General features: G+C 42.8%; 1 protein-coding gene across 1 annotated transcript in view; it reads left to right on the top strand.

The window, feature by feature from the left end:
• The first annotated feature begins 1,469 nt into the window (after nucleotides 1–1,469).
• Nucleotides 1,470–12,472, top strand: part of ndufa4l2 (NDUFA4 mitochondrial complex associated like 2) — a 220,803-nt gene continuing 209,800 nt past the window's right edge. Inside the window, exons 1-2 of the mRNA XM_003223631.4 lie at nucleotides 1,470–1,700; nucleotides 5,261–5,304. Coding sequence (XP_003223679.2) covers nucleotides 1,470–1,700; nucleotides 5,261–5,304 — 275 coding nt within the window. The remainder of the gene's footprint in view (nucleotides 1,701–5,260; nucleotides 5,305–12,472) is intronic.

The following is a 12,472-nucleotide window of genomic DNA, read 5'->3' on the forward strand; positions in this document are numbered from 1 at the left end:
GCAGTGGTTCTCAACCTGTGGGTCCCCAGATGCTTTTTGGTCTTCAACTCCTCGAAGTCTTAACAGCTGGTAAACTGGCTGGGAATTCTGGGAGTTGTAGGCCAAAAACATCTGGGGACCCACAGGTTGAGAACCACTGCTTTAAATACAACTGAAAAAGTGGGACAGCAGAGGATTAATCAGGATTGTTCTTGATTGTTGGAGTGTTATTCATAAAATAAACAGTTCATTCATTTACTTATTTCCTACTGTGATATGTGTCACTGTCTGCCAGCAATGCCTTGCTGCATTTTACTTATGCAGAAAACGTAATCTCAATGCAAAAGAATAAATGGACACATATAACACATCAGGAATGACATTTTTAAAAAGAAATGGGGGAGAACATGTCAACCTTCCAGGCCACTCTCTCAGTAACTTTAAAGCTGCTTCTGTGGAGCAAAGAGACTTCAAAGGGAAACAAGAGCGAGAGACTGCTGAGTTATAATTCATTAGCGAGTTCCAGTCTATCACCGGAAGCTTGAATTGGGATAACAAATTGTTGGCACACTACATGTGTTAATTGGTTTGCCTAGTGACAGGATGTTTCTGTTATCAGCAACAATTTTTTAACGAAGCGTTGGTCACTGTCAGTAGTTTATGCCTTCAGTTTCCTGATCTCACTGTCAATAATTCCATCCTCAACTTTGTGTTCTGTTTTCATACCAGAAAGGGAGACTACTTGCAGTCAGATTACTGGCCCCAGGTAATTCTGAGTAGTAGGCGAACCTAATCCTGCCCCCCCCCCCAATTTTGGCGCCTACCCACCCCCCACAAACCAGAGGCCGCAGCTATGACGGCTGCGGTGGCTGCGGTGGCAGCTGTGGAGGTGGCGGTGCACACTCTCGCGCCGCCCGGAAGGTGGGCCCAGGCCAACATGCATCAGCACGCACGCTGCCACAGCCGCGGCCTCTGGTTTGTGGGAGGTGGGTGGGCACCACCCATCCGCGCAAGCAATCGAAGCCCTGTGCATGCGTGCGCAGAGGAGTCCCATCACCCGATGGGACTCCTCTGCACAAGCACGGCAGGGCTTCAATCGCTCACGTGGACGGGTGGCTGCCGTGCCGCGTGAGCGATCGAAGCCTTACGCATGTGCACCGGAGTTCCATCGGCCATTTTGGGCGATGGGACTCCGGTGTGGATGCGCAAGGCTTCGATTGCTTGTGCGGCACGTAAGGCACAGCAGCCGCCCATCCGTGCAAGCAATCCAAGGGACTCCTCCGCGCGAGCACGCGCAGGGTTTCAATCGCTTGCACGGATGGGCAGCTGGCATGCTGCGTGAGCGATCGAAGCCTTGCGCATGCGCACCGGAGTCCCATTGGCCATTTTCGGTGATGGGACTCTGGTGTGCATGCGCAAGTCTTTGATCGCTCGCGCGGACGGGCAGCTGGCATGCCTTACGTGCCGCGCGAGTGATCGAAGCCCTCCGCATGCGCACAGGAGTCCCATCGGCCATTTTGAGCGATGGGACTCCTGTGCGCACGCGCAGGGATTCTGAAGCAGAAAAAAAGCATGGGCGATGGTGGCGGGTGACGGTGCTGCTGCAGCAGCACCATGTTTACACAGGGGCACCTCGAGTGTGCCCCCTGTTGGTGTGCACCACAGGCGACCGCTTAATTTGCCTCGCCGTTGGACCGCCTCTGCTTGCAGTTGCCATGGCAGTATGGCAATGAATCCAGGTTTTAGTTTGAACTTTATACAAGGTATCCCAGCTACTGAGCCCTACTTCATAATATGTCCAACACTTGGGATAGCTCTTTTGAAGTTCAGAATGACACTTTGAGCAGATTCACCATCCCAGTCCTGTGGCAGTTTTCAGCCACCACCACATGAACATAAAGATGAAAAAATCAAGCATTTGATAAAATGCATAGGGCTCCTGTTTTGGCAAATTGGTTTATCTGTAAGATGCAACAGAGTGGTTAAGCCATATTCAGGTGTTAGCTAACTTTCTTGTGGAGCCCCCAGTGGCACAATGAGTTAAACCCTTGTGCCAGCAGGACTGTTAACCTGAAGGTTGGGTTACTGACCTGAAGATTGTGGGTTCTAATCCAACCCAGGGAGAGCGCTGATGAGTTCCTTCTGTTAGCTCCATCTCCATGTGGGGACATGAGAGAAGCATCCCACAAGGATGGTAAACATTAAAAATATCCGGGCGTCCCCTGGGCAACGTTCTTGCAGACGGCCAATTCTCTCACACCAGAAGTGACTTGCCATTTCTCAAGATGCTTCTGAAACAGAAAAAAGGTTACTTTCTTCAACAGGAAAGCACACAACCTCACCTTCCCCTATCGCCATCATTTCCCTCATATTGAAAGGGGTATATCTGAAGGTGAGAGGTTGCACTTGTTATTGAGGCTCCCACAAATGAGCAAGACCCATGCCTTTCAAGGGTCCTACCAGAATGGTGTCCCTTATACAAAATAGCAAATCAAGGTTTACTTTTTGGAATTAGAAAATATATTTTTTCAAGTTGTGGGTGCTTGAATTAGTGGATGCAGAATTTGTGAATACAAAGGGCTGGCTGTACTCATTGTGCTTGTAAGCATATTTATATTTATGGACATTTCCATGTTAACGGATGGGAGTAGTAATTTGCTCCAACACAGACTGTGACCTGTACTTCATTCTCAATACTTTGAGCTTGGTGTGTGTGTGTGTGTGCAGAAATGGAGTGACTGTATATGTGATTCTATACATTCCAGTGTATCCCCACTACTTTTGCTGTTAAAGTATTGACATGGAAGGTGGATGTGTTAGGTGATTTTATCGGCAGCTTTGCCTTTGCTTAATTTTTCCCTTTGCTTGATATATTACTTATGGGTTATTTACTCCATTTTGTAATATCTCATTTATTATTTTGCTGTTGCTTTCATGTAAGCATCCGTATTTGCTGCTTCAATTGGCAGTTGCTCTTATTAAAAAATCTACCAGCAAGTAGACAGAATTAATAATGATCTGACTGCTGATGCTGAACCTGTCCCACACTAAAAATTGTTCCAGGGGTCCTGCCTGGATTGAATATCTCCATCCAAGTTTGGACTGGAGATCGGATTCACCACTGTATCGATATGGGTGCCACCAGCTGTCACCAATCAAACATCCTTTGGCCAAGATCAGAACTTCACCATCTCTTAAAGTCCTCTTGGACAATGTTTGAATGCCTCTCTCTTGTGGGAGAAAGGGTTTCAGAGTGAATTAGGCCTATAGACCCAAGATCCTCTGCCCTATTCTCTTCCAACACAACACAGGAGGCAGAATGTAGGACTCCTAGATGCCAGCAAGCAGCTCCTTTGTTCATTGCCCTACCGACTTGAGTTTTGTTTCTTCCTTGGAGTTGCTGCCTTATTCCGGGGGGAGGAGGGGAAAGAGAGTCAATTGTGGGGGATGATGAGCCAGTCGCACAGAGACTCCCCATTGATTTTCTATTATGAAGTTCAGTAAGAAAAATGACATTATCTCGTTACGGAACCAGAGCCCTGATTTGTCGCATTCCATTTGTGTCCTGGCTGGAATAGGAATTGATTTTGCAGACTCCAGTCCCGTATTACTCACTGGCAGGGCGAAAGGCAGCTCAGGAGGGGGGAAATGGAGAGGGTCAGTGAGGCTAACCGGCTTCGCTTCGGGATAATGGAGACCTAGAGCGACCCCCGGCAAAACGTCGACTCCATATGCTGGGAACCAGGGACCTAGGCTTAAGATCTCAGCAGGCTCTCTCCTGTAGAGGGGCCAAGAGTTTAAGTGGAGCATTAATAAACTTCAGAGAAGGTCATGTTTACAAGAACAGGTCGAGAATAATCTGGGCGGTGGGCAGGGGAGGTGATATGGGGGAGAAAGATGCCGGTTAGATGCTACACCTTCCATTTTAGCAAAGTTTTGATTTTGTTGGAAGCTGCCTACTACAGAGTCAAACCGTTGCTAAATCTAGCTCAGTACTGCCTATAACAAGAGTGGAAGACTGTCAGCCCTACTGGGTAAAATACAGCTGTGAGACCACAAGTAGCCTCCAGGCTACTTGTGCAAACCTCCAGATTCCTTGAACCATCTTCTTACTGCCTCTCTGAGACCCTTTCACACTTTCGGGTTATATTCAACTGCTGTGGAATCTTACATATAGTTTCATGAGGTGTTCATAATTCTCAGCCAGAAAGATTATCTGGTGTTTCCCTAAATTACAATTATTGTTTTTGCTACTGGATGACTTCAAGTCATTTCTGAATTATGCTGAACCTAAGTTGAATCTGTCATGTGGTTTTCTTTGGGGCTGTGGTAGCACAGAGGGTTAAACCGATAGCTACAGGAAATCTGCTGACTGGAGGGTTGGCAGTTCAAAGCCGCGAGTCAGAGTGAGCTCCCACTGTTAGCCATAGCTTCTGCCAACTAGCAGTTTGAAAGCTTGCAATGCAAGTAGATTAATAGGTACCGCCTAGGTGGAAAGATAAAAAGGCACCCTATGCAGACATGCAGACATGCAGGCAAAACACAATTGGAGATGTCTACAGACAACAGGCTCCTCTGCATGGAAAAATGGAACAAGAGCATCTCCCCATGGCATCACCTCCAGATGCCAGAGATGAAAGGGGAGGCCTTTACCTTGATCTGTGTACTGTATGTCATTGTTGTTCACTGTGAAAAATGCATTGAACGTTTGCCTTATATGTGTGTACTGTAACCTGTTCTGGACAGATAAAGCAGAATATAAATAAAGATTATTATTATTATTATTATTATTATTATTATTATTATTATTATTATTATTGAAACTGAATTGCTGAAAGTTGCCCAATGGGTCTGCATGGCTGAGTGTGGAATCAAATCCAGGTCTCCAGTCATATTTCAATCCTCAGACCACTATACCTCGCTGGCTCTCAACTGACAATAATCATTACAAATTATAAAACTCAGGATTCCATAGGATGATGCCATGGTAGTAAAAGTGGAACTAAAGAAGTATAAACCTGATATGAAAAGACTTTTGTAAACATTGCAACTGTTTCTACCATATTTGGGATGCTGAATTCAAAAAACTATAAAAAAATGTTGAACCACACACATAGTACTTTCTTAAATTTGATATTTTTTAATCAAATCTGTTGGTATTATGTCCAGACACTCATGTTTGTTTTAGTGCTTTTCAGTTGATTTTTGTGTTTCATATTAGTAAATTAAAACATTTTGAAAGTCTTTTAGAAGAACATAACACTTTTCTTACTCTTTTCAGGCTAAATCTAAAACTTTTTTTGTTCTGAGTACTCGTACTAAGTTGTGAGTCATGGTCAGCTATGGATGTGTCAATGGTCCAGAAAACTTTTGCTACTTTTGTGATCAAGAAACATCAAAGAAACATTAACACCTTCTTTTAGGAAAGCATACCATGCCAACTTTGTATAGAGGTTCTAAAGAAATGACCTAAAGGCAAAAATAAAGCATTCTGGTTTGGTTGATATACTTATATAGAGGCAAAGAAAATACAGTTATTTCCAACTTTTCATAATAGATTGATTTAGATTACTGTAGTGATATTGATGGTTTGATACAAATTTGGGATTAAGTCAAGTACAAAGCAGATGAATAGACATTTTTCATTGACTCGTCTAAAGAAAGACTAAAAGCTGTTCTTTTACACAATGAGAAAAATATGCTTCAGTAGCTGTTGGTCACTTGGTACTTTTCAAAGAAAGTTATGAGGATTTCAAATTGGTTCTCACAAAGACAAAATGTAATGAACATGACTGGATGAGTTATAGAGATCTTAAGATACTAAGCATGTTTCTAGGGCAACAGGGAGGATACACAATGAGCCAGATTTGCTGTGGTTAGGGACATAGGACTCCTGTGAAAGTGAAAAATCACAAATCAAGAAATAGCTATTTTTACCTGTGATAACTTCTTTCGAGAAATTTCTAGATCTTCCAGCACGACTCTATGGTAAACATCCACTGGAAGTTGACAATTGAGTCACACTGAAGGACCTAGAGCAGTGTTTCTCAACCTGTGGGACCCAGGTGTTTTGGCCTACAACTCCCATAAATCCCAGCCAGTTTACCAGCTGTGAGGATTTCTGGAAGTTGAAAGCCAAAACATCTGGGGACTCACAGGTTGAGAACCACTGACCTAGAGATTCCAAGGCACACCATTTTTAGTTAAAACTGTGACTAATCCAATCTGCAAAAGTAAAAACTGCAAATGTGGAGAGATTACTGTTTCCTTGGTGAATGGGAAAGCAGAACAATGAGTCAACATTGGCCAGAAAAATTATCTCTATAACCTGTATGTATGCAAAAATAATTTACACAAAAATACTCAACTCAAAGAAAATATTTCTTCCATCTCTTCATTTAAAGCTGAAACTTATGAAACAGTTTGTTAAAGCAATTTCAAAAAGAAGAGAAAACTAGGAAAACAAATCAAAAGAAATTGTTTTTGTTGGTGCAGACATTAGAACTTGAAAACTGCTGTCAGATGAAAACATTTTGTCTATAATGACTGAAGTAAATAAAGAGGCTTGGAGTTTCTTCAAAAGAGTGGAACTTAAATTCCTTAGAAATAATAAGGAACCTCACTATTAATCATTGCTGAAAACTTGTTGGAAGATGCAAAGCTTTGAGATGTTCAGAAAGTAATACAATTCATTTCTTGAATCTGAACCTGGATTTCCCCCCAGAAAACTGAAGTGCAGCAAATGAGGAACAGAGATAACATTTTCATCAAGGGTTAAGTAGATGGGAAAGAGATAGAAAGACTTGTTGACATGATGGAGGAAGGTGTTATTGCTGTGAGCCACTTTGAATCTCCTTTGTTGGGTATAAATAATAATATTATCATCATCATAGATGCTACACTATGAAAATTGAGAAAAGGGGCACAAAAGGAAAAATAATAGATGCAACTTCACTAGAAAAAGACAAAGAGACCTTCTGGATAAAGTTCAAATGTACATATCCAAGCTTCACAATTATAATCTCCAGTGGTGGAGAAATTAAGATGTTAAGAATCTTACTTTCCAATTTTTGTACGATATCCCCCTGTCAATCTGCTTCATCCTGATTGACAGGATAACAGACTCCTGTTGTTTGCAGCAGCTGCTGCAACTGAATACATCAGGATTGGGAGACGTTTATAATCCTTACTCTGCACAATAGAATAAATAGGGATTGGGATTATGAACAAATCACACATGTTTAACTCTAGGTTAACTGTGTTTGTGAATTCCTGCCCATTTTAAAACAGTTCAAACAGGACAATTTTAAATATTAAAGGCCATGCAGAACAGCCCTATTTGTCTGCTTGCCAGAAGCACAAAAGAGATGAAGGGATGGAGATTTGAAGGACAGGTTTGTGACAAAAGTAAGTGTGGTAATAATTACAGTGATTGTTGGTATGAGAAAGATGCCATGGCAATGTCCTAGCTACACTGCTTGGGAGAAGAGGGAATTCAAAAATTGTATTTCAAAGAAGTAACTTTCCCAAATTCTGGTGTCTGTGATGAAATCCAAAACTACATTAGCTAAGGAATCCGTTTCCAGACAGTGGGTTGTTGTGAGTTTTCTGGGCTGTATGGCCATGTTCTAGAAGCATTTTCTCCTGACGTTTCGCCCACATCTATGGCAGGCATCCTAAGAGGTTATGAGTTTCCAGACATTTAGAGGGTGGGCCAATAAATCAAAAGGATTAAAAAGGCAAATCACATAGACTCATAGATCCTGACCTTAACACCATTTCTTTAAGTTGGTTATTCTTATGTAGGGCTATACATTAGAACTTACAGCTACTTGCAGTATGTTCTCAAGTTGCTTCTGACACAATAAAAAAGCAGGGCTATGTGATCTATAAATCCTGTCAGACATTCAGAACATTTGGGTGACTTATGAGAGACATCTAAGATTTCTGGAAGCAACGTTTCCTTTGTCACAATGGCTTCACAACCCCTTATGATCCCATTTCCTTGTTTCCCCCCTATAGAAACTGGATATCCTCTGAAGAAGATTCAAAAAGATCTTCCCTCTACTTATTTGGGAAAAAAACTAATAGTGATTGAACCTGGGACCTTTAGAGTGCAAAAATGTGCGCACCTCTTGTGAGGGAGGGTCCCTCACCTTTTAAAGGTATCTACATTTTCCTCCCCCACCCCCATCCCGATCTCTTTTACATTATAGGAAAATGCCAAGCAAAGGGGGATGGGTATTTGAGGGACTGTCTTCACAAAAATGGAAAGTGTATCAGGAACGTTAAGAATCTGAGCAAGAAAATTCCTTGGAACACCAATGCTAAAATCACTCCTTTAGAATAAGGCACACCTGAGTCACATTGTAGTGGTCTTTAGAAAGATGTTGTGTTTTCCTTATAGGATATAAATGGTTAAGGGTAGCCAGGTATGTTTTCACAAAGCAATCGGTCTGGTTGTCAGAGAACTCACAGGTTGCTCCAAACCATCTGTGACATAAACAGAACAGGTCTGCTAGTCTTTGGATCTCCTGTCCCCTTCTTAATTCTCAAGTGGATTAACATAGTCAGAGGGAAAAGTCTATGAGGCAGAGAGCAGCCATGTGGGAATTAACCATTTTTATGCCTAATTCATTCCTTGTTAGACTGAGTGGATGAAAGTGGCAGTGTACAACATGCATTTGTCAGATGACTATTGCTGTGTGTGTGTATCAGAGGGCAGATTGGTCCTTTAAATGTAGAACTATGTATGTGTAGGCCATCTAGAAGGACAACCTCTGTTTCATGAGAGATACAACACTTACCGTGAAATGGCAAGGAATGTTTGCAGTTGTAGTACAGCAAGATCCAGGGAGCCATGACAATTCCCCAACCTCCAGCTTACAGCCAAGATATGGAACTACACTGGAAAAGCCGATCCCCTAAAGAGGAGGTTTGGATGGCCATCAGATAGGAGTGCTCTGCATGGCAGAGGGTTGCACTGGATGGCTCTTGTGGTCTATTCCATCTCTATGATTCTATGACAACTCAATACATAAAATATAGGGTACAATATCAAAACAGAAACAACTCTCCGTTTTCTTCCAGCCATTCTTACAGGAATCTGCACTGCATTAGTCAAAGAGTACATTTTTAAAGAGGACCCATGCACACATGGTGCATTGTGGAGCATGCAGAAATTTTAGCTGTCTTGTCATTGCCTTTTTCAAAGCAATTTAATGTCATTTTTGGAAACGGGGTGGTGCAGGGAATTCCCATGGCCCTCCAGACATTGTTGGACTTCATCCCCCAGCACTCTGTGCCATTAGCAATACTGCCTATGGCTGCTGGGATATCTACTCCAAGTAAATCTGTAGAGCTGTCAGATCCTGTCCTTTTCTCTATAGGTGTGTGATGCTCCATATGTAGCTAGATTGCAACCACCATCAGTATTAGCCAGTATGGACAATGAAGATCAATTAGATGTTGACAAGCTGGAATGTGTCCAGAGGAGGGCAACTAAAATGATCAAAGGTCTGGAGAACAAGCCCTATGAGGAAGGGCTTAAAGAACTGGGCATGTTTAGCCTGCAGAAGAGAAGGCTAAGAGGAGACATGATAGCCATGTACAAATATGTGAGGGGAAGTCATAGGGAGGAGGGAGCAAGCTTGTTTTCTGCTGCCCTGCAGACTAGGACGCAGAACAATGGCTTCAAACTACAGGAAAGGAGATTCCACCTGAACATCAGGAAGAACTTCCTCACAGTGAGGGCTGTTCGGCAGTGGAACTCTCTCCCCCGGACTGTGGTGGAGGCTCCTTCTTTGGAGGCGTTTAAGCAGAGGCTGGATGGCCATCTGTCGGGGGTGCTTTGAATGCGATTTCCTGTTTCTTGGCAGGGGGATGGACTGGATGGCCCATGAGGTCTCTTCCAACTCTACTATTCTACTATTCTATGATTCTATGAAGTATGGGAATATCAAACCAACAAATGTGGCATTCTCCTTACCTCTTCTAAGAGAACAAAATTATTCTGTAGATTTTTCAAAGGTTTTTTTGCTGCCATGGCTGATGAGTCTTTTCCACAGATCGGCCTCTGCAGATAAAGGAAAGGCACATATATGCAGTTTAAATGTGTCCTAAAAGAAATTAGATGACTTAGGAAACTGATAAAAATCACATTACAGAAGAAGATGAAAGCAAGCATATTTGACTCAAAGGGGTCTTTCTTTTGGTCTATCCTTGACAGTCAGTTATTGCGCTTGTCCTGTTCTGGTTTTGGTCATTTGTTGTTATGTTAACTTCAGCTTCTGTTGAGTCTATGGATAAGAAACCTCCAAGAGTCCTAATCACCCAACAAACCTGTTCAGGTCTCCCAATTCCAGGACTGTGGCTTGTTTGTTTGAACTGATGCATTGGTCATATGGTTTTCTTCTGTTCTGAATTTTGTATTTACCCAGCATTACTGTTTTTTTCCCCAGTGCCCCACGTTGTCAGTCTCATTATATGTCCAAACTATGACAGCCTCACTTTAGTCTTCTAGTGAAAGTTCAGGCATATTTAGCTTTAGGACCTATCAAACAACCAAACCTTGTTTGTACGCAAGATCCATCTTCTGTCTTCCCAGAGGAAATATTAAACAATGTTTCAGTTAGAATTTTTCAGCACCAAGGACAGCACTACAAAGTTGGCTATGTCTGCCTTTAGGACGCACCTCACATTCATCTTATCGACATTTTATATGTGACTCTAGGCTGGAAAGCACATTTTGTGGTTTTTATAAAGAGCAAAATTGAAAACTTACACCAGTTTTAAAAGTTCCTTGTTTTTCCCAGAAGCTGTTGTTTTAGGAGCAATTTTCTATGCTCAAACTAAAATGTTTCTCTTTCCACTGAACAGTTTCCCCAAAACACAAAATGTGGGCAATGCTTGGTTTAGTAGGTATTCAAGACATGAAACAATGCCGTTTGGGGCAAAAGCCAATGTATCTAGATCTTTTTCTTTTACCTTCAGAAACATTTCTGACAGTCTGCTGAGTATCCTTCCCTTCTGCTACTGTGGGTCTTTGGTTAAAGCTGAGATTCACAAATAGTCAAGGATGTTTTAAGAATCTGAAATTTAATCCAAATATGGCACTTGGCCCATATGGAAATGTCCCTCGGCGACAACCCTCATGTTTGTGGTAAAATCAAAACCAATAACTGAATGTTAAATGAACATTTATGTAAATCTCATTTATTTAATGAGTCTGCTTTCATAGAATCATAGAATCATAGAATAGTAGAGTTGGAAGAGACCTCATGGGCCATCTAGTCCAACCCCCCGCTAAGAAGCAGGAAATCGCATTCAAAGCACCCCCGACAGATGGCCATCCAGCCTCTGCTTAAAAGCTTCCAAAGAAGGAGCCTCCACCACAGTCTCCCGCAGAGTTCCACTGCCGAACAGTCTCCCCCAGAGTTCCACTGCCGAACAGCCCTCACAGTGAGGAAGTTCTTCCTGATGTTCAGGTGGAATCTCCTTTCCTGTAGTTTGAAGCCATTGTTCCGTGTCCTAGTCTGCAGGGCAGCAGAAAATAAGCTTGCTCCCTCCTCCCTATGACTTCCCCTCACGTATTTGTACATGGCTATCATGTCTCTTCTCAGCCTTCTCTTCTGCAGGCTAAACATGCCCAGCTCTTTAAGCCGCTCCTCATAGGGCTTGTTCTCCAGACCCTTAATCATTTTAGTCGCCCTCCTCTGGACGCTTTCCAGCTTGTCAACATCTCCCTTCATCTGCGGTGCCCAAAATTGGACACAGTATTCCAGGTGTGGTCTGACCAAGGCAGAATAGAGGGGGAGCATGACTTCCCTGGATCTAGATGCTATTCCCCTATTGATACAGGCCAGAATCCCATTGGCTTTTTTAGCTGCTGCATCACATTGTTGGCTCATGTTTAACTTGTTGTCCACGAGGACGCCAAGGTCTTTTTCGCACACACTGCTGTCAAGCCAGGCGTCCCCCATTCTGTATCTTTGATTTCCATTTTTTCTGCCAAAGTGAAGTATCTTGCATTTGTCCCTGTTGAACTTCATTTTGTTAGTTTCGGCCCATCTCTCTAGTCTGTTAATATCGTTTTGAATTCTGCTCCTTTCTTCTGGAGTGTTGGCTATCCCTCCCAGTTTGGTGTCGTCTGCAAACTTGATGATCGTGCCTTCTAACCCTTCGTCTAAGTCGTTAATAAAGGTGTTGAACAGAACCGGGCCCAGGACGGAGCACTCCACTTGTCACTTCTTTCCATGATGAAGACGACGCATTGGTGAGCACCCTTTGTGTTCGTTCGCTTAGCCAATTACAGATCCACCTAACCGTAGTTTTGTCTAGCCCACATTTTACTAGTTTGTTTGCCAGAAGGTCGTGGGGGACTTTGTCGAAGGCCTTACTGAAATCCAGGTACGCTACATCCACAGCATTCCCTGTATCGACCCAACTCGTAACTCTATCGAAAAAAGAGATCAGATTAGTCTGGCATGACTTG

Source organism: Anolis carolinensis, chromosome 2, assembly GCF_035594765.1.
Source record: "Anolis carolinensis isolate JA03-04 chromosome 2, rAnoCar3.1.pri, whole genome shotgun sequence".
NCBI classification, from domain to species: Eukaryota; Metazoa; Chordata; class Lepidosauria; order Squamata; family Dactyloidae; genus Anolis; species Anolis carolinensis.